This window comes from Peromyscus maniculatus, chromosome 3 (genome assembly GCF_049852395.1).
Source record: "Peromyscus maniculatus bairdii isolate BWxNUB_F1_BW_parent chromosome 3, HU_Pman_BW_mat_3.1, whole genome shotgun sequence".
In the NCBI taxonomy this organism is placed as follows: Eukaryota; Metazoa; Chordata; class Mammalia; order Rodentia; family Cricetidae; genus Peromyscus; species Peromyscus maniculatus.
This window is the reverse complement of record NC_134854.1, coordinates 33,942,610-33,964,796: the sequence shown is the minus strand read 5'-3', so window position 1 is coordinate 33,964,796 and position 22,187 is coordinate 33,942,610. Positions and strand designations below refer to the sequence as shown.

The window sequence follows — 22,187 nt, the reverse complement described above, 5'->3', positions numbered from 1 at the left end:
AATTACTGTGATGTAAGAGATTTTATTTAAACAAGACCTTGATACATAAACTCAATCAGATACTCTATCAGTACGTTATGTAATGAATTTGGGGTCAGAATTCCTTGCACAACATTGGCAGGCTGCTGAAGCTGCCATGTCTACTGCCATGCCTACTCATACCGTTTGCCAAATGACTTTGTTTAATTGCATGAAATTTTAAGATAAATTTCTAGATTTGTTCAATCTAGAAAAGAAAGGTTAAATTAATGAATGGAGTTATTTGAGCTATATTCATTAAGTATTTATTGGGAATACAATTAAGAATTGCAATAAAATAGTTTTCTTTAGAGTTTTGGTATTGTTTTTGAAAATTCATCACTTAATATCTGACATAACTATTATTCTCATCAGAAGGGAAGTCATGCTACTTGCAGATTGACATTTCTGTCACAGAATTTTGTTATTGAGAGATAATTTGTTCTGTCATTAGTTTCTCTTTCTGTGGCCTTATTTCACTACTTCTTTGGTACTCCTAAATATTTCATGACATGATAATAATTTAATTCCTTATAAATTTGAATATTTCCTATAAGTGATAGGAGCTTACATTGAGAAATGTTTATTTTAAAAATAACTTTTGCCAAAATTATATATATATATATATATGTTATGTATATATGAATATATGTGAATTCTACCAACTAAGAACATAGCATTGGTCTTATGTACAATGTGCTTTTCTATATGTCTAAGAGTAAAATAAGAACACAAAAGTACTTTCAAAATAGCTATGATAAGCATTAAGTTCCTAAGGCATTTATTTTAGTAATTATCAATCAAAACAGAGACACAGGCCAATGTTATAAAACAGTAAAGACTGTTCTGTAGAAAGGAGGTCTCTGCAGTTATTGGCTCTGATTAATTTTACAGATCCTCAGTTGTCCTATTGAAATGTGTTAATGTATGGTTTTGCCTCATAAAACAAGGTACTCTCACTTGCTGGTAAGAGCTCCATGACTAGAGATCAAAAAGCATCCTGAGAAATAAGTAAATCCGTAATCTCCCTTTACTGTGTAATAAACAGAAGCCTCAGAGCTTCAATGCTAATCAGAACCAATCAGAACCAGATTCCAGGATCCCTCGTGCGTGACATGCGAACTCTCCCTCATAACTCAGTCCGTACACTAGATCAGGGACTAATTATTCCAAAATATGAAGTTCAAAGTACTTACACATCATTTAATTTATGCATCTACAAAATTAATTACTTCTTCAATAGAGAAAAAAAAGCAGAACAGAATCATTCAAAATCAGCATCTGAAAATGAAATTCCTTTGCTGAAAATAGATTTCACTGTCTCTTTCACATGTATCAACTGATGTTTGTTTTACTAAAAACAATTAAAAAGCCAAGCTTAACTTGGGAAAAAATTCAAAAATATGTTTGTATCAGATTTTTTTCTACTATTTTTGAATCTGTCTGTTAGTTAAAGTTTATAAACAAAATACTGAAGTGAAATCAAAGGGTAAGAGAGCACTGCAAATCTGTCAGGCCTTCCTGTATTTTAGCTCCTTTCTCTTTTCCCAGCTTAGGAAAATATTCTGGAAGGTACATTTCCTGAAGGGCCTGAAGTCCCTGTCAGAACTGAGCTCCTCAGGATCCTCGAGGAAACCTACAAACAGAAAGCAGGGCCAAACACGTCAAGGTGGCTGCAGAAAGACACGTTTCTCTCACCGGCCCCCGGGCCTCACACTCGTTTCTCTCACTACCTCATATATTTTCTTCTGTGTGGAAGAACCATGGACTTCAAAGGAAAGCCAGGCAAAGGACGGATTTGCAGGGTGTGGAAAGAGCAGGAGTCTGGTTCCCCATAACTGAAGAAAACTACCCCCATGATTAGTGATTAACAGTTTGAACTGGCAAGATTTAAGATGAAAGTGTACACATAATTGATTGAAGGCAATGGTTGTGAGTGGAGAATTCTCACTCCTAAAGACAAGGATCACAAAAAGAAGTCTCCGTTTCCACTGCTACTGTCTAGGACTCAGACTTCACTCTGACTGTAATGCACTCCAACCTTTTGGAGAAGCTAATCTCAGGGTAAATGAGAAGGGAGAGCTTTGGCAGAATTAGACCAGGTACTGGTGGCTGAGAAGCAACATAGCAATTCCTCTCCTGAAGATTTGCAGGAGAAAGTGCTCAAGGTGAGGTTAGGAGTCTCCCCTTCCTTTCTACTCTGTTTTCTGGAGTTCCTCACTGTAGATGCCCCATCCTGGTCTCTGTCTCCTCTGTCCTTTCTGCCTGCAACCCTCTTCCACACAGCAAGAAAGGCAACCACATAGAAATTCAACTGTCCGTGCAAAATATTCACTTGCTGACTCCAATACTCACTACAGAGACCACTTGGTTTAGCATGGCCTACAAGGTCGCCATTCTATCCCATCTTACTTCCCAACCACAGGCTATACTCCCACTAGGAACCCAGTATACCAGTCCTGAGAGGTGACCTTGACTTACTGTCTATAGATTTTGTGGAGCATCTCTTACACTTTCTTACCTCTGCATTTCAGGAAACTTGGATTCTCCTGACTAGGGTACCAATCATGTTATAACTCATCTTCTCATACTTCACTTGGGTATGACATACCTCCTAAACCAAGCTTGAAGACTAAACTAATGAACTCTCAGCTATACTATAATGACATTTTCTGATACAGAAATTTTGTTTTATTTTGCTTTTTGCTAATGTTGGTTACTTTTGATTACTTAGTCAAATGATTTTTCTAAAGTATGTTTGAGCTGATTGCAGTGTTGGGGTTTAGCATAAGAAAAATCACATTTTCCATCACTTAGACTTCAGAAATTTCAGTTCAATCCCTTAGTTAATAAAGATAAATTTTAAGATGGCCAAACCTTGATTTTCATATGTCAGATAAACTGAAGAATGCAGGTAGCAGTAGTAGGTGAGGTCTACTTTATAATTTATCTCTTCTCACTACAGCTCAACAAATGCAGGTTCTTCTCCCATTTGCTCATCTCTGTACTCCCCAGGGCCCTTGGATATCAGGTATTCATTTGATGTTTAATTTCTTAAACAGAGTAGTCTATATTTGTTTGGAGTATTTAGTGTGAGGGAGTAGATGATAATTCTATATAGTAGATATCCTATCAAAACTGCTTGGCTCATCCACATCAAAAATTTCTCAAGAAACTTCTTTAAAAATTATCTCCACAATGTCTTCTGTAAATGACTGCCTGTCAGCATATCAGAGCACCCACTTCCTTTCTGATGGGTAGCCATGCAAGTAACAACAAAGTAAATGTTCAGTGTAAGATGAAAAGTCAAAGAACAAACTCTCATGACATATTCTAAAAAAAAAAAAAAAAACTACCTATTTCCATTTTGGAAGTTATTTAAAACAAGGAAACTGTTAAAACAAAGTTGCAAACACAACAAAGATGGGCCCTCTTTTGATGACAATTTTAGTATTATCTGCTTCAGGAATTATTCATAACATATATCTGTGATTCCCAACGGACCCTCTCCTGGTCTGCCAGCACACTCTCAGGCTGCTCTCTGTATACTCAGGAAACACAGTCATTTCAACATTAGCCAAAGTGAAATATAATTACAAATGTATATCTCCTGCCAAAAGCATGTAACGCACGCCAAAAGACAAATAGACATTGTCTTTGGTCGATCTACCGTTTGAGTTTTCCAAACTGAGATCTTGCATTAGCTCAGCTGAGTTCAGGTAACCATACTTCAAAACAACAACATTTCAATCTTTGAAAAGTAAAACCAGCAAACTGGACCAAGGTTACAACTTATGCTAATACCTCTAATTTAGCAATGTCTTAAAGATCCACCTTAAAATGACACATTTTAAGTTCTTTTCCACTTCTTCAGGAATCTTTACCTATACCCTTTGAAAGGACCCTTTCCAGAGAGTCTTTTTTTCAAAAGGAGTTACTTCCCAATGCAGAAAAAACAATATTTTTTATCAACACTAGCTACTTCTTGTATTACATCAGATACTAGATCAGAGGTGTGATAAATGCCATAGTTATCTTAAATTATGAGGTTTTTTCCTTGTTTTCTTGTTTTTAAAAGGTCACCTATCTGCTAACTGGGCACTTGTTACAGTCTTTCTTTCCCTGTGCTGACCCTAAAGTTCGCTGCCTCCTCCTGCCGGCACCCCAGTCCAGCCACTGCAGCAACTCCACAATAGCCACAGAGGTTTCCTCTACCCTAATAAGAGGAAACCTTCTATACCAGTAGATGAGCTTCCTAAACCCCCAGGCAGTCGGAGCTAGTCCAAGAGTCTCCTCCCCAACCTACAAATCAGGGGAGACAGAGGGACAGTTCGGCTGCATCCATACCAGTCACAGATGTGTTCCTCCCTGCACTGCAGCATCAAGGGCAATCATCCATACCCCGAGAGAAGAGGAGCTTGGAAGGAAAAGCTTTCTGTTTCATTTTTATAACATGCATATACTCAGAGCTTAATCTGCCTCCTCCAAATGAAGACCTGCGTAATGTCATAATTTGGAGCTGAAGGTTGACTGGATGGACACTTATAGGAAATTCTCCTTTGGGGAAATCATGAGTCCCTGGTTAGACTGACCATCACTCTCTCCTCTTCAAGCCAAAGTCTGTCTTGTTTTTAAACTTGGCCAAACCAGCAAAGTTCCAGCCAGTGTTAGCACTTCATTCCTATCCCATAATTCCGAACTGCTCAGCTAAATGAGGTGGGGCCTGATGGGGGTGGGGGTATCACGGAGGGATGTTAATTATCATTTTAAATGTTTTTTCAAACAGAAAAGGAATGTCAAAAGAAAGCGTAATGAGAGGTTAGGAAGCCGCACACCACACATGGAGTTAGGAAAGGATGCTGGAAGTAGGGTAGAGAGCTTCTTGGAAGGAAAGACAAGGTCAGCCGAGAGTTAAAGCAATCACAGTCTCTGAAGCAGAAGTAAACTTACCTGCATAGGGGATGGTGACAGGAAGCAGGAGGAGGTGCAGGAGCACATGCTGCAACAACAGGACCGGCAGAAGTTTGGTCCCCCACATCACGCTTGCAGTTCCAGCAGGCTGATCCCTCTGCAGGATGCCGGGCTGAGAGAATCCTGTTGCGAGGCGGTCGGGTTCTGAGCTGCTTTTATTGCGATGAGCTAAGTTTGTTGTGTGATTAACTGGAAAGATCTAGGTCTGAACTCCCTCTTACGGTAAGAAACTGTTTAACAACAGCCCTTTACTCTCTTCCAGCCCCTGCCTTTCCTCAACTCCCCCCCCCAACACCCAACAGATCCCAGCTCCCCCTTCCACGCACCGCTCCCCCCAAGAAAGAAACTTACAAAGCAAAGGTCACCTGGCCAGAGGCCAGCTGCAATTTGGAAGCTCGAGCTCCAGATCCTTGTGGCTCCTATCCGAGTAGGGAAGGGAGGAGCAAGGCTCAGCCCAATCGCGAAGTCAAGGCACAGGCACAACACCAACTCGCCCCCGTTTGAACACGAAATGCATGTGTTTACATATCTATCTGGGAAAAGAGGAAGGGGAAGCAGCCTAAGAAGAACGCGGAGCAGCCCGTCTGCCAAATAAGCCCCGGCGCCCAAGGCTGCGAGCTTGCAGTGCTGGAGAGAGCCATGGATGGAACACCGACCCCAGTTCCCTGGGATTTAAAGACAGTGCTAGCAGAGGCAGGGAGCCAGGGCTCAGAGCTTAGGACAGCCCAGGTAGAGAGTGGGCAGGTAAAAACGGGTGTGGCCTTGAGGGATGAGAATAAATAACAGCAGAAACAAAATACCCAGGTTTTCAGGCCAGAAAATTGCCCTATCCAACGGTCTCCCCAGGAGACGTGCTATCCCAAACTACCACAAATGGACCCCCAATACATTCTTCAAATGTCTCTTTTCTGATGTATCCGGTGATGCTTTCTCTTAGACCATCCAAAGGATAGACATGTCCCATTGCTTGTCCCTGACAAGCAAATAGATGCTTGTCTTTCTGAGCTTATACACAGTCACATATGTATGCATGCCAGTATGTACGCACTAAGGCTGTCACGAGATCCCTTGAGCTATTTTAATTCCTAAATAATGTCTGTACCTCTTTTCTCCTGCACACCCCCACAGTATCACACAATCTGAGGAGGAGGGAGGAAGCACTTGCAGGGGGGTGGAGGGGCCCTGATCCCTGAGTATCACGTTTTGGTGAGATCATTGGCCAGACTTCTCCTTTTATTACAACACCAGGAGGGTGCTCTGATATGTCAGAGGACAGAACACTTTCTTTCTCATGAGTTTTGAGGAATAGTTGCCTCTGTGTATTTCTGAGATGGATACCTATAAGAACTAGTACCTCTTCAGAGAAAGGGAACATCAACAAAATGTGAGACACTCTCTAAAGTGGCCTGATGCCCTACAGAGGTAATCAAGGGCAAAATTAAAGTCAGTAGCAGGATGGCCTTACTCTACCATGCCCAGCAAAGGCAGTTCTCTTTACCCTCTTCCAGAACAGCTACAACCACCTGCAGAGACAAGAAAGAGAGAAAGATTGGAGAAAGGGAGAAAGGAGAGAGGAGGAGGTGAGACGAGAAAGGAGGAAGGAAAGACGGAAGGAAGGAGGAAAGAAGGAAGGAGGGCAGGAGGGAGGAAGGAGGGAGAGAGGGAGGGAGGGAGGGAAGGAAGGAAGGAAGGAAGGAAGGAAGGAAGGAAGGAAGGAAGGAAGGAAGGAAGGAAGGAAGGAAGGAAGGAAGGATTTTCCATGTATGAGTGTTTTGTTTGCATGTATGTCTGTGTACCACTTGCATGCCTATTCCCTTCAGAAGCCAAAAGAGGGCGTCTGATCCCCTGGAACCAAAATTGAGATGGTTCTCAATTGAACCCTGAACAAACAAGCTGTACTCTGAACTGCTGGGTCATATCTCCAGCCCCGTTGGAAGATCTACTTCATATTGCTTGTTTCAAATTGCTCTTTTCTTTCATCACTTTTCCGTATAAAAACTAATTCAAACATGCTTTGTTCAGTTCCTCTCCAATGTCTCTCCAATTGTCTATTTTACTCTTTTAAGAGTTCACTGAACTTTCTAAAAACATTTCAATTTCAGTACATTGCCGACTATGACTCTGAGCAGCTCCAAAGCATCTCTAATGCTATGTTGGAAAGTAAAGGGGACTTGTAGAAAACAGTTTTCCCTGTCCATTTTGTCGGTGAAATGAATGGAGTGAAGCAATCAGGTTTTCTGTTTGTGTGCTTCTCGTCTCTCAGAGGGAAGGAAGTCTTCAGGGTTTACAGACTAGGGAAGGGCTCATGCGGCCCTTGCCCTTCTGAGGGTCTTGTCGATTTATAGGCAGTAACAGTTCCTGGAGAAATGACGTTTTCTTCAGTGGTTGCCCATGCTCTTGTGAACAATCCTAATGAAGCTTACTGGATCACCCCAGCCTTCAAAAAAAAGAACACTTGAAAAGGAAAAAAGGGGCTCACTGGAAAGAGGACAGCAGAGCAGGAAAGTGGCAAGAAGAGGATAATTTGGGGTAAATTTGATCAAAATATACCCATGTGAAAATGTTATAATGAAACTTATTATCATGTGTAATTAATATCTGCTAATACAATCATTTTTAAAAGATTGGGACCAAATAAATCTGTGATAAAACAGAGAAACACAGGGATATTTTCATAAATTTTAGCTGTCAGTAGGTACATTAAGCACCCTATACCTATTTTAAATTATATATTCTTTATATTTTATTCTGACAAGTCCATTGAAAACTTAGCTAATATTCACTGGTCTTTTAGTACATGCAAAGCATTTTAAGTCTTCATATTGTCTGATTTAAACCTTGGAATAAACATAAGAAAGGACAATTATACTTGCCACATTATAGTCAAAGAAACTTAAGTAAATTATGTTTAGACTCAATGAATTTGCCCAAGGTCACAAAATAGTAAATACTCAGGTCTTAGTTTCACATAGACTGATTACACTGTGTAGGAAGGAGTAAATCTACCTAAGCTGCATGGGTAGCTAGAATTGTGTGTTCAAGATTCTAATGACCAAAGTTAGTCTAAAACTGAATATATAAGATATACACAGTACTTATGAAATGCATATTGGTACAGGATGACCTTAGTTACTCTTCTATTGCTATGAAAAGGCACCATGACCAAGACAACTCTTATAAAAGAAAGCATTTAATTGAGGACTTGCTAACAGCTTCAGAGGGCTAGTCCATTATCATCATAGCAGGAACTAGACAGGCATGGTGCTAGAGCAGTATCTGAGATTGGCAGGCAACAGGCAGAGAGTCTGAGCCTAGTGTGGGCTGTTGAAACCTCAGAGCCAATCCCCATGACTCATCTCTTCCTGAAAAGACACATCTACTCTAACAAAGACACACCTCCTAATTCTTACCAAGCAGTTCACCAACTGAGGACTTAGCATGCAAATATTTGAGCTTATGTAGGCCATTCTAGGCCATCTTAGGCCACAAAGCCTAACATCCCAGCTATATGGGAAGCTATGAGTTCAAAACAAGCCTATGAACAGAGTAAGATCCCACCTCTAAGAACACTTTTAACACATAAAAGACTCCAAAATTTAGTTTATAAGCCTCCAAATCTATAATGGAATACCTAAATTTAATAAATTACTAATAGTGCCACTGTTTACCTTCCAGTCTATCCTCTTTATAAATCATAATGATTTCCCCTTCTGTTGCTAATTACCAGATTTTAACTGGTTTTGTATAAACCTTTGAAATATGTTTATGAAAATCTTAATAAAATGAGACGTTTTCTAAGAGAATATATACATACCATAATTTATGTAATTATTTTAACATTGACAGCTATCCATTACCATAAAATACCATTCTAAATCTGTCCTGAAATTGGGTTTCCTTGTGCATCATACCTGTGATCTTTATATATATTTTTTCTACTTAAGCCTCACTATTGGATAATTTATGTTGATTTCCCCCTCACTGTGGGAAATACTACAAAATTTCTTACTTCCTGTAATCACAAAATGTTTTGAGACTGAAGGAGAAAACCATCAGATGCAGACGTATGGAATGCTGCATCATTTTGAACTTATTGAAGTGTAGATACAATGGCAGTGTGGCTCTCCAGATCTAGATTGTCCTGTACGGTTTACACAAGCTATTTTGAGGATTGAAATTTAAGTTAGATAGTTACAATGGAGGAAAAGGAAGAGGCTTCCCCCACTGTGTTGGTTGGCCACATGCGTGGTTAGCAATTCCCAGTGTAGATAATGAGGATATAGAATATTCCTACTGTCATAAAGTTCCATTGCTGTGATAAACACAATAACTAAACACAACTTGTAGAAGAAAGGGTTTATTTCAGCTTGTAGCTTATACTCTGTCATCTAGGGAAGGCAGGACCTCAAGGCAGGACCTCAAGAAGAAGTGATGGAGAAAAGCTGCTGACTGGTTTGTTCTCCACAGCTTGCTCAGCTGCTTTTTTATACCACCCAGGACTACCTGTGCTTGGGTGTCACTGCCATCAATGAGCTGGGCCCTCCCACATCAATCACTAGATAAGAAAATGACCCCACAAAATTGTCTATGAGCCAATCTGATAGAAGCAATTTCTCAATTCAGATTCCTCTTCCCAGATATGTTTAGGTTTGTATTATGTGGACAAAACCCAACCAGCACACCTACAATTTCATAGAGTCCCTGGATATAATACTGATTAATCTAAGGTGGTTCATTAAATGCCATCTAAATGAGATTATGGCTCAACCAAAAGGGTAGAGCCAATCAATGGCAATTAATGATGTAAAATAACAATAGCAATCAAAATTAAAAAACAACGCAGAAACACTAAAAAATATTTGTTGGTATCACTGCAATGTGAATCCTATACTTACTGTCAGAATTTTAGACACTATGAACAAATAGCTGTTTTACTGAGCACAAAGAAACAATGACAAAAAAAGAACTCATTGTTTAGAGGACATGTCAAGTTCTCCATGTGAGACACAAGCTCAGGGAACATGGGCATGAGAAAGAAACGTTTTTTTAAGAGCTACTTTTCACAAAACACCTGTCTGCAAAGGAATGTGATGCAATCCATAGATCCAAGAGATCTCTGAAAGCTGAGAACATGGCAAGTCTTTGTGCTTTGCAGAAAAAACACGTGGCTTCATTGGAAACAAGTAATAGGATTTTAGGACATATTATAGACTTTAGGCAAAGTTGATTTTCTTAATTAGTTCAATATTGATGAATCTCTAGAAGAACTATACTGGTTACTCAATTAACTCATAGACTCAGCCACTCCCCCATGACTTTGGTCATACCCTCAGGAAATTTGTTGCAGAATTTGTGGTGAGACCACAATATAGCATCCAGGAAAATGACAGGAAGAGTTGGAGCATGTCATCAAGGGTAGGAATCATCATGTTCATAAAAATGGCAAGGGTCACTGTTTCTCTAGAAATTTGTGAGACAGACAGGAAGGGAACAATTTTTCATACATCTCACTAATATCTATGAAACAATAACACCATAGTGCATGTGGAGACTGCTCTCTCACAAGCACGGCTTGAGGCATGCTTGCCTTTGGGAGTAGAGAGAAGACAGGCGTTGAGAGCCCCAGGAAATCTGAACTGAAACTAAACTCTGATGCTGCCTCTTAGGTTTTGTATTCTGAGCCACGTGGGACTGTTCTCTGGATCCAGGGGCCTAGTTAACTAACACTCATCACCTTGAGCTTAGAGGCCAGCTTTTATGTATTTCCAGGTGTCGGTTGCTTTGTTAAATTTGAAGTGCCCGAATGTTATAAACCCTAAGCACTCCACACCTGGCATGTGAACCCAGGCATATCAGTAAAATACAGGAATTGGGGGGAAATCGCCTTCTTTTGTCTGACTTTAGAATCCAATGAAGATAAAAAACTTGGTGTAAAAAAATGCAGTCTTCACAGTGAGGGATTTTTCAAAGCAACTGTTTAATCCATTCATCTTGCATCTTAAAAGCCATGTCATAAAATTGAGGTTTCTCTTTCACTATATGTACATGTTGCGTGTTTATTGTGGTCTTGGGGATATCTGAGGGCAACTCCATTTGCCAGATGGCACTAGGCACAGGAATTACATTTCAAACTTGGGAAGAAAGGCTCCACATACATACACATACATATGTACATAGACATACACGCACTATGTATATATGTTATATTGTACACAATTCATCTAGTGTATTGGCTGTACTCACAATTACAACCATTTACCTATTTGATGTGATGGCAGTGCAGTGCTATATAACATATTTTGAATGACTGAATTTATATGTGGATTGTAATTCATGGCAGTACTTTAGATTTGTATAAAGTTTATACAGGAGTCCATAATCTATAATCCTAAGAATCCTTCTGGTAAGTGGTAGACTCCTTTTTCCTTGAGTTCAGGAATATTGGCTTCCCTAGGACCTGTGGAGACTATAGAGACCTGAGGGGCTATGAAATCCACCAGAAACATTGCTTTTTTTTTTCTAGATACAGAATGTTGGATGTGAAAAAATAAATCCGTGGTATCTGAAACTCCCATGCCTTTTAATTATTTAATTTTTCCATGGTTAAACAATTTACATGATTTTACAAGTCACAACAAAGCTTTTGGGAAATATCAAAATTGTAGAAAATGTAAAGTGTAAAGGATAGATGTAGTGCTTTAATCTAATCCAGAAAGAAAAGAGAAAATGAAAATGAGCCAAGTGTTCTCACCCTATACCTCTGAAATAGAATCATGCATCCTATACTGAATAGGCGATTAAGCAGAACATCCACTATGAAGAACATTAGATTACAACTACCTTTTTTTCTGAGACAGGGTTTCTTTGGAGCCTGTCCTGGAACTCGCTTTGTAGACCCGGCTGGCCTTGAACTCACAGAGATCAACTTGCCTCTGCCTCCCAAGTGCTGGGATTAAAGGCTTGCACCACTACTATTTGGCTGATTATAACTACCTTAAAATACAAAATAAAACCTTGAAGTGGGAAATGTAGCTCAGTGGTGGAGTGCCTACTTTGAATGGCTTCCACCTCCAGATACACACACACACACTCACACACACACACACACACACACACACACACGCACACGCACACGCACACGCACATGCGCAACATGAGCGCAGGCTAAAAAAAGAGAAAAAAAATTTTTCTTGCCTGGATAAACAAAATGTGCTCATTGAATTTGTACAACAAAGTCTTGTACATGGATGATGAAATAATTTATCATTTTGATATAAATATGAAAGTTTACAGCTTTCTCCTTGAGGAGTCAACCAAAGTATTCTTTGCAGCCATGCATCTGCCTAGCGTTTCTTCCACTGAAAGCTATACTAACATTCTTGTAGTGTGTCTTGATTCTTCAACACTATTACATCTTGCAACTCGGCATTATCTTGAGTGTTACTTATAAAAAAAGTACTTTGCTTAATTGTTTATTTTTTCCATGATATATAGTTTCAACACCTGGCTGTTCATGGCTCTTGTCATGGATTTATTTATTTCCAGGGTAAGGTACATACTGAGATAATGTAAAGTCCAGACTCGATGGTTCAAATCACAATTATGTAATTTACTAATTGGAAAAACCTAGAAAAATAATTTCCTGTACTTCTTTGAAAAGTTACAATAATAGCAATTGCAACAGATATTCATAGTTATAATAGAAATATACAATTATAATTCTTGGTTACAGAGGAAGGCATACAAAACTCAAGGGACACATATTAGAATACACTCAGTTTTAGTTATTAGAATTATTTTTGATACTAAAACATTTACGATATCTCATATGGAAACACCTAATTTAAAATAAAGAGTGAAGACATGATTTTGGCATAGGGGTATTAGGAAATCCCTCAGTGTTTTACAGTTATTTAATCCAAAATGTCTCTTAATATTATAATAAACTTTATGTGTAACCAAATATGAACTAGGTTTTCCATATGTGTCCATATATTAACTCATATTGAGGAGAAGAAAAAATACAGAAATCCATTTTATAAAATATTCCTAATGAAAAAATTATTAAGTAGATGGTTTTACAATGTAAAAAAGTTTTGACCATGCCCAACTTTGCTTTGGTCTCTTTCCTGGACAAATGTCATCAAGTTTTCTGCTTTTCTTTTTGTAAAATTCTGAAACAGGTTCTCACTATGTAGTCCTGGCTGTCCTGAACTCTCTATGTATCCCAGGCTGGCCTTGAACTAAGAGAATACCACTTGCCTCTGCTTCATGAGAACTGGGATTAAAGGTGTGTGCCACTATACCAGGACTTAAATAATTTTCTTGCAGTTATTTAGGGAAAATAGAGTCTTAGAAATTAATAATGTTTGTGCTTGTTTCATCCAAGCAGTCATATCAATAACATGCTTGGTCCAAAGCATACTTATTGAGTAAATTTCTCAATGCTAAAATGTTAGCTAATTTTTTTAATTCAAAAAAGACAAAGTTAGCCACTCACTATTGTCTACAGAGTATATGATTGAACAAGTACATTTTATCTCATAAACAGGAGCCTGTAACAGTGTCTGGCAGTATATCCTAGCAACTACCAAAAGCTACTGTGGTGATTTGAAAGAGAATGGTCACATAGGCTCATAGGTTTGAATGCCTGGCCACCGGACAGTGGCACTACTTGATAGGATTAGGAGGTGTAGCCTTGTTGGAGGAAGTGTGCCAGTAAAATGGGCTTTGGGGTTTTCAAAAGTTAATAATTTCTTTTATAAAGTTGCCATGGCCACGGTGTCTCTTAACAGCACTAGAACACTGATTAAAAACAACTATGTAGACTCTGAGTAGGTATTATTCACTCACATCTAGCATATTTGGTATTTTGTGTTTGTCTTTGAATCAGTGGTTCTCAACATGTGGGTCACAACCCCTTGGCAAACCTCTACCTCCAAAAATATTTCTATTACAATTTATAACAGTAGCAAAATTAGTTATGAAGTAACAACGAAAATAGTTTTATGGCTGGGGGTCACCACAACATGAGGAACCGTATAAAAGAGTCACAGCATTAGGAAGGTTGACAACCGTGAGAACCACTGCTTTAAACAAAACAAGATAATATTACATTCGCCATTTACTTTTAGGCAAATACACACACACACACACACACACACACACACACACACACACGAATGCTTAAGTAAAATCTGTTTATAAAATATCATAAATGACTCTAGGGGTAGCCACTACAGCACAGTGAACTACTCGATCTTTAAGTCACCTAAGACCTGTCAATTTATTTGCAAAACAAATAAATGAAACTAGAAAGGATTTGTTTTCTAGAACTCTAGAAGATTCCAATTCTGATATGCATCTTCATATGTAGAATCAGGACAAAATCCAAGATCCATGTCCATGATAAAAATGATGGGGTTCATTTTGTGTTGGCTAATTACCCCTCGGCATGAGGCCTTCCCTGGAGTGTGGTTGATATACCCAGTGACTCCACTGAGAAGACCGGTTTTCCCTTTTGCCTGCGGTTTATAACAGCAAAACTAACAAGATATTAACATTGGACGCTAGATTCAATGTTACAGTTCCAAAGACTTTAATAGTATAAATAAGCATACATTTACAAATTCTACATTGAAATCATTACATCTTTGCCTTGAAATAGTTTAATGATATTTCTGGAGCCACACACAAGTCATTAAAATGTTATACACGTTTTGCAGTATCCATGGACTTAAATATGCTCTCCTTATATCTTTATTACTTCACACATCTTTATATTCATTCATTGATTCAAAATATTTATGAAGCATCCTTCTAACTTCTAATAATTACACAGAGATTTTTTGTGTGTGTGTTGTAATGTTGTATTAGATGATGCCTCCCAAAGGTACTCATGCCCTAATTCCCAAATTATGACAGCTGACACAGTAAAAATAACTTTGCTTACATGTGACAAGGAGTGATTCAGTTGTGAAATGATCCTGGTGTATCTGTCAGCTTTGCACCTTGTAACAAAACACATTGTCGAACTCTCCATTTTATTGTCACGACTGGCACCAGTGCTTGTGTCTGAAGCAATGTAGCACATTGAAGAGGAGAGCATGGCAGAGCAAAACAGCTTCCCAGTGATCAAGAGCAAAAGCAAAGAGCGGGCAGGCCCCACAACCCCTCCTCCAAAGGGTGCATTCCCAGTGACCGAAGGACATTGGCTGAAGAATCAATAAAAGTCACTGGCTTTAACGACTGACTAGGTAACCACAGACAAAATGGTGCGGGCTTATAAATGTTGGAAATGAATAAGAAGCTGTTTCCTAGACTCTCTAGGAATAAATGCTGGCTTGAAGTCACCTTGACTTTATCTTGGTCAAGCCAATGTCGGACTTAAAACCTAAATTTTCAAAGGGAATGTAGTTATGTTCCTTTCAGGCACCAATTTACTACAGTGATCTGTTACCGTAACAAGGGAAACACTGAGTGTATGTCCTATGCCCTGTGTGGTCTGTTTCATTGTACCTTTTCAGATTTTAGTTATTTCTATGCTATGTATGTAGTGTTAAGAGTAATCTGGATTGAGTGATTGGTATAACAGTGAAGCTTCTCTTCTAAAGAAATGATCTGTCCTCATCAGGTTCTGATGGCAATCTTAGGCTCCGAGCAGCGAGCAGTGTCTTCCTGGCCTGTGCAATGATGCATTAACTGCTTTCTGAGAGAAGCGTGTTGCAATGTGCTGTTTATTCAAGTGATCTGGAGAAAGCCCCAAAATTACACTTGACTTTGCAGGAAGATTAGCAAACAATAGTGCTATTTTGAAAGACAGAGATCTGTATCATTGAAAAGGGAAGTTGCAAAACGAACTTGTCCTTTATCTATTCAGATTCCTTAGGAAGGAGGAATTTACAACTCGCTATTATCCTAGCTGGAGACGCTTTTATGCTTCTGGCACTCCTCCAGTACAAGTTTATCTGATACCCTAAGGCTTCCCAGAGTCTCCTCTGGGATGTAGATCCAAAGTGCTTGTGCAAAATGTAATAGAAAAGTTGATGTAGCAGAGAAAAATAAAATAAAAAAAGCCCATGACATTTATTAAAAAAAAAAAAAACAAAAAACAAAAAAACAGAAAAACTGGTTTTAGCAATTGGACAAAGTCTGACAAGCACAGCTTGAGAAAAGAAAAAAGTCCTGGTCTGGTCCTTTAGAGCCTGTGGGTGTAAAGTGGGTAATCAAAAGTATTTTTCTCCCTCTTCATCTCATTGTCCCATTTACTATGCCTTCAATGACTATTGTATTTACGTATCTTATTAGAAATATAAATCAAATCTTAAAACATTCTCCAATTTTTGTACCTGCCAAGAAATGACAATTATATTCACTGTGTATTTAATGTACCAATAGATATAAAGTCATTCAAAAAAATAAGAGACATAGTTCCCATTCAAAAAAGAAACTATGTTCTACCAATAAGACATTCAACAACAAGTTAAGTATTGTTATTAAAGTTTATATGCAACATATAGGTATATGTATGTAATATATTTCAAGTTTTCTTCAACTTTGTGTTTTTCTTTTCTGAACTACACTGTAATGCTTTAACTTCTGAGTAAACATAATTCTTATCTTCATATCTCTTTCTTTCTTCTTGACTTCCATAAAGTGCAGTCACTGTCAGTCAGTTTGGCCAAATAGCCATACTTTTCCAGTTCTTTATATTTATGTTATTTTCCATAACTAAAATACCATTTTAACTCATGTAAGAAATATACATGTGGAGTTCTTGGGCTATCTCTCATATTAATTTTTCAGTAAATAATTAGTTGAATCAACCCTAGACCATAAATAAGAAGTCTTCAATTAAATTTCTATTCTAAGCACATTCTGTATCTCAGGCTTTCCAATACGTTTGTATTCCCATAACAAGCATATGAGATAGGTGCTATTCGATCTCCATTTAACAGATGAGTGTTGATTTTACAAACAGTAAATTTGTGATTATAGTGCAAATAAAGTTAGATTAAAACTCAAATATCCAAGCTATGAACCTGCAAAGAAAAGGACTTTAAAAAAAAAAAAAAAAAAAAGCCACAGCAGCCTACAAGTTTAAGGTAAGGGTTTTCTTTAATTCTGAACTTGAATTGAAAGTAGAAATATATCCACCAATAACAAGAAATATTCCATCTCTTAGGTGGCAAGATAGATGCATTACTTATCTTAGTTGTTTCTAGGATTTCCCAATTCCTCACATAGTTCTATGTCACTTTGGGGTTATCTCTTGAGTTCTGCAAAAGATTACACACGTCTTGGATAATGAAATAAAATATTGGTTGTAGCATCCTACTTAACCCACTGCTTTTGACAACACCTTCAACCTATATAGTAGTCATTCATTCTCTCCTAGTTCTTCCTCACAGACCAGAAATTCACTATCATTTGTACAGTTTTTTCTGCTGTTGAGTTGTTGTAGCATTAGAAAATTCTCCCTCATTTTGATCTCAAATTTATTATTTTATAACTCTCATAAATTTCATCATAGTTCTGCATTTGAAAGCCAAAGGAAATCAAACTATTCCCAGTATCTAAGGTGGTCAGAAGTCATAGGATGCACACCACAGTAGTCCTGTAACTGCTCATTCTCAGCACTTGTCTAGTTCAAATGGCTTCTCAACCACAAGGTTCAGCTGAAAATACAGCCCCATAAACATGGTCCCATCTGTCAAGAATGGAGATCTAAGGGCTGGGGATTTGGTTCACTTGTAAAGCACTGAGTGAGCCTCTAGGCTTAGTTCTCAGCATCAGCAGAAGGATGAGGAAGGAGAGGAAGAGAAGGAGGAAAAATATGAAGGAGAAAAGGGAGAAGGAAGAAAGGACAGGAGCTGAAAAGGGAGACAGAAAAAAAATGAGGGAGGAAAGAAAGGAAAAAGGAAAGAATGGAAGAAAAGAGAGAAGGAAAAGAGAGAAGAAAGAGGAAGAAGGGATAGGAAGGGGAGAAAAGAAAAGCAGGTGGAGAAGGAAAGGAAGGTTAAGGAGATAGCTCAGTCTTCAAAGCTGTGTGTGCATGAGAACGTGAGCTCAGATTCCTGTCTGTCATGTGGGGAACAGTGCATACCTCCCTCCCTGCTTGGGAGGCAAAAACAGGTGGATCTCTGGCTGGCTGAACTGATTAGCTTCAGGCTCAGTGAAAGACCCTGTCTCCACAATATAAGGTGATGAATGATTAAGGAACGTCCCAATTTTGACCTTTGGCTTACACGCACACACACAATGTGCACTCATGTTTAAACATGTATACCTACAGACATGCAGAGTAGAGCTTACTTTGTCTCTGTTTATAAACTAAAAACCATAGTGGTGTCAAGTAGATTCAGTGCTGACCTGCCATCTGTCGGCAAGCTGTTGTGTAGTGAGGACTTGGAAAGACCATTGGTTGTACAACACTCTGTCATTGCATCCCCATAACAAGCCTCTGAAGTAGGCATTGTTGGTGAAGCCCATGCTATTTCCATCCAGATGCGAATGCCCCTTCTCCACATTTTGCCATGGCAGTCTCTCAGGCTGGTGTGCCCACTCAGTATCACTCTCTCAGCAGCTTTGTGACACTTCCTTTACCTACTTGGTGGATATTTATGAGTAATAAAGTATAAATGTGCATAAATATATTTTATAGCAGTATTAAAATGATGTAGTAAAACCATTCCCACATAATAAATCCTCATAAATGCAATAATTTTAAAGTGTGATTTTCCCATGTAATCTTTTCTTTAGCTCATGCTTACAAGGTTATGTCAGCTCATAGATTTACATGTGATTCAATTATGTAGTGCTAAGAGGTAAATACTTAATCATATACATTTTGGCTGTTTACTCAAGATGAAATCTACAATAATTCAGAAAAGATACATATCATTAAGGGAGTTGCTTGAAACACAAAAATGAAGGAAAGAAAAAACTCTACAAACACATACATGAATCATGAAGAAAAGTCTTTGAAATATTTATCCACATTCAAAACCAGAAAGTCTTGTTTTCAACAAGAATAAAATTCAATTACAATAGCATTAAGAGCAAGAATAACTGTCCAGTAATGTGTTTTAAATTAACGAAGTGACACCTTACACTCTTTTCATATCTGCTCCAAGACCCTCCTGATATTCATAGTTCACAAAAATATAAACAGGCTTGTCAGAGCACACTAAATTTATTAACATTTGGCAGACTGCCTGTGCAAAAAGAAAAAGGAAAAAACCCTCCTTCAGAAGGAAGTCTAAAATGAGTAAGAAAAATAAGCACTTGAATTCAACTGGCAGGGCCCAGAGCAGGTTGCAGTGACTGGTGAGACCCTAAGTTTCCTAAGTGTGTATCTGTCATGTGCATAGCCACCTCTTTAAACACAGGCACACAGGCACACACATGCACACAAGCACACTGGTGCGCACACACATGCACACAAGCACACAGGCACACACACACAAGCACACAGGCACACACACATGCACACAAGCACACAGGCACACACACATGCACACAGGCACACACATACCTGCACACAAGTACACACACACAGGCAATATACACATGCACACAGGCACCACACACACACACACACACACAGGCGCACACACACACATGCACACAAGCACACAGGCACACACACACATGCACACAAGCACACAAGCACACAGGCACACACACATAGGCACACACACACAAGCACACAGGCACACACTCACACACCTGCACACAAGCGCATGCACACACATACACACACACACACACACACACACACACACACACACACACACACACACTGCTGCCTCCTGCCTCCTACATTCTGTTGTTCTGGAGGTGGCAATCAAAATTTCACCAAGGTAAACCTTTGTCATTCAAGTGAAGGAGAGATGAAGCCACACTCCACAATGAAGCTGCCATTTACCTGATGCTTTATATTAATTTTTACCTCTGTCACTTTGTGTCTTTTTTCAGTTCCAAGCATCAAAACCATTGTATTAGTAGTAGTAGGTAAATGCTATACTATTGACCTGTACTCCCTCCACTCACCTGCATCTTGAATTCATAGGGTAGTTTGTAAATCATCCTTTTGGTATGTTGGCTCAGATAATGTTAGATGTGAATATTGAACCCAGAGTGTTCCATAATTTAAACAATCAAGTGCTTTCCAAGTTTTGCATGCTATGATTTGCATTTATTTATGTATAATAATTTAAGAACATATTGATGAAAATGAGTGTGCCATATAATTATATTTGTACATGTTCAAGATGTATTTAGAAAAAGTACATATAATAAATTCAAATAAAAATTTCAAATAACCCGTAGTTGGGTACTAAAGCATCTTCTTGCCAAAATTGTGTTTTATTTACAAAACTTTTGGCAGATACTCATTAAGCATGTCTAGCAGGGTAATATTTTTCCAAGATAAATTCCATAAAATTCATGAATCAATACATTTGATTTAAGAATAAGAAATATTTGGGCTAGGGATGAAGATCCGTGGTAAGAGCAATAGCAAGCCATGCACACAGGTCCTAAGACCAGTCCGAAATGCCAGAAATAAGAGAAAAGACAATAAAAATCCATTTGATTAAATCATAAATCAACCCCCAATCTTGCTAATGTGGTTCGTAAACTGTGTTACTCTCTGTCACATGGTTAGAAGTGTGTTCTAGGATCCAGTCTTGAAACTAGAGGACATGGATTTTATGTATGAAAGATACAAAATTTGTATTTAAGAGCTCCATTCTGGAAAACTTTCAAGGACTATTTTAGGGCAAAGATGGGACTACTTTGCAGGGGTTTTAAGCATATTACTTATGTTCAAATAAAAATAAAAGACAAAAAAGTAAATTTAGTGTTAACATTTATGTTGTCTGTATTCATTTCTATCATCTCTAAAGTTCATCAGGAAATAACTAGATTCTTTAAGTCCTACACCAATAATAACTGAGAAATACATTTTTACTTGGTTTTCAAATATCATACTATTAAATTTCTTTCCTTTTGGGGGCATGGGTAGGGGTGCTTAAAGACAGGGTTTCTCTGTATAGCTCTGGCTGTCCTGGAACTCGCTTAGTAGACCAGGCTGGCCTTGAAATCAGAGATCTGCCTGCCTCTGCCTCCCCAGTGCTGTGATTTTTTATGTAGTGTTATCCTTGTTGTTCTCTGGGTCAGTTTCGTTCCCATGCACTGTCTCTTAGACTGCTCGTTAGATAGAGGTCAGTCTCTTATTCTCATACTCAAATGCTTCCCCTGGAAACACTGTGCCGTCATCAGGGCTGCTCATGAGAACTCATTTTGCTTCAACAAATTTTGACTCCTCACTGTGTGGTCAGAACTTATTCCAACTCTTGTGTGCTCTTTCTTTTCCTTTTTTTTTTTAAAGAATATATTTAGTGCTTATTTTCTTATAATGATAGTTTCAAGCTCTCACAATCCTTTCATAATAAAGTTAAGCCAAGACATCTAATATCCAGAGATGAGATTTTTAGTGTGATAGGGCATCAAACACTTAAATAAATAATGACTGAAATGATTTCAGATAGTAAGTCTTATAAATGATACAAAGCACGATGATTTGGGAGTCTAGCAGGATAGAAAAATTAGATCAGACTCAAAGACTAAGGAGGGGAGATAATTACTTAAGACTAGAATGTTTAATGAAATTATTTTGGAAAAACTAGGTAGGAAAAATTTCAGGTAGAGCAAGTGCAGTTTGACAGCCGCATTTCCAGGATATACCTATTACCTGAGCTGTACTCGTAGCTGTTTTCAGCCCTGCTCATCATTACAGAAGCATTTCCATGTCAGACTAATACCCCAAAAGAAACTCCCCAGAGTTAGCAAACTGTTATATTGTCAGTAATGAGTACTTTTTAGAATCATTTTTATCAGACTCTTGAATTAGCCAAGACTCTTATCTTCCCTTTTCCAAACACAAAACTGTTTTTCAATAGTCAATATTTTTACATTGCTCATTTGCCATTTCCCTCTTAATTCTTTAGATGTGTCAGCCCAGGCCAAGGATGGGACTTCCTCAAAACAGCTGGAAAACAGAGCTAGTGTTTCTTTGGAAAACTCAGTGCTGGTGAAACCAAATGAGTTTTGGAAAGGGGCGAATGAATTTGGCTCACTACTTACTACCCTTGGAATGTAACAGCTAACTATTGATTACTTATTTATCTATT

The 22,187-nt window shown here is 38.4% G+C and overlaps 1 protein-coding gene across 3 annotated transcripts in view; it reads right to left on the bottom strand.

Moving 5' to 3' along the window:
* Window positions 1-5,479, bottom strand: part of Hgf (hepatocyte growth factor) — a 62,524-nt gene extending 57,045 nt beyond the window's left edge. Inside the window, exons 1-2 of one of the 3 annotated variants that reach the window (XM_042272931.2) lie at window positions 5,341-5,479; window positions 4,969-5,112 (exon numbers count right to left, since the gene is read on the bottom strand). In XM_042272931.2, coding sequence (XP_042128865.2) covers window positions 4,969-5,056 — 88 coding nt within the window. In that variant the 5' untranslated portion in view covers window positions 5,057-5,112; window positions 5,341-5,479. Of the gene's footprint in view, window positions 1-4,968; window positions 5,201-5,340 lie in introns of those variants that run through there. The other 2 variants (XM_042272930.2, XM_042272932.2) reach the window with 2 other exon arrangements.
* Window positions 5,480-22,187: the final 16,708 nt, after the last annotated feature.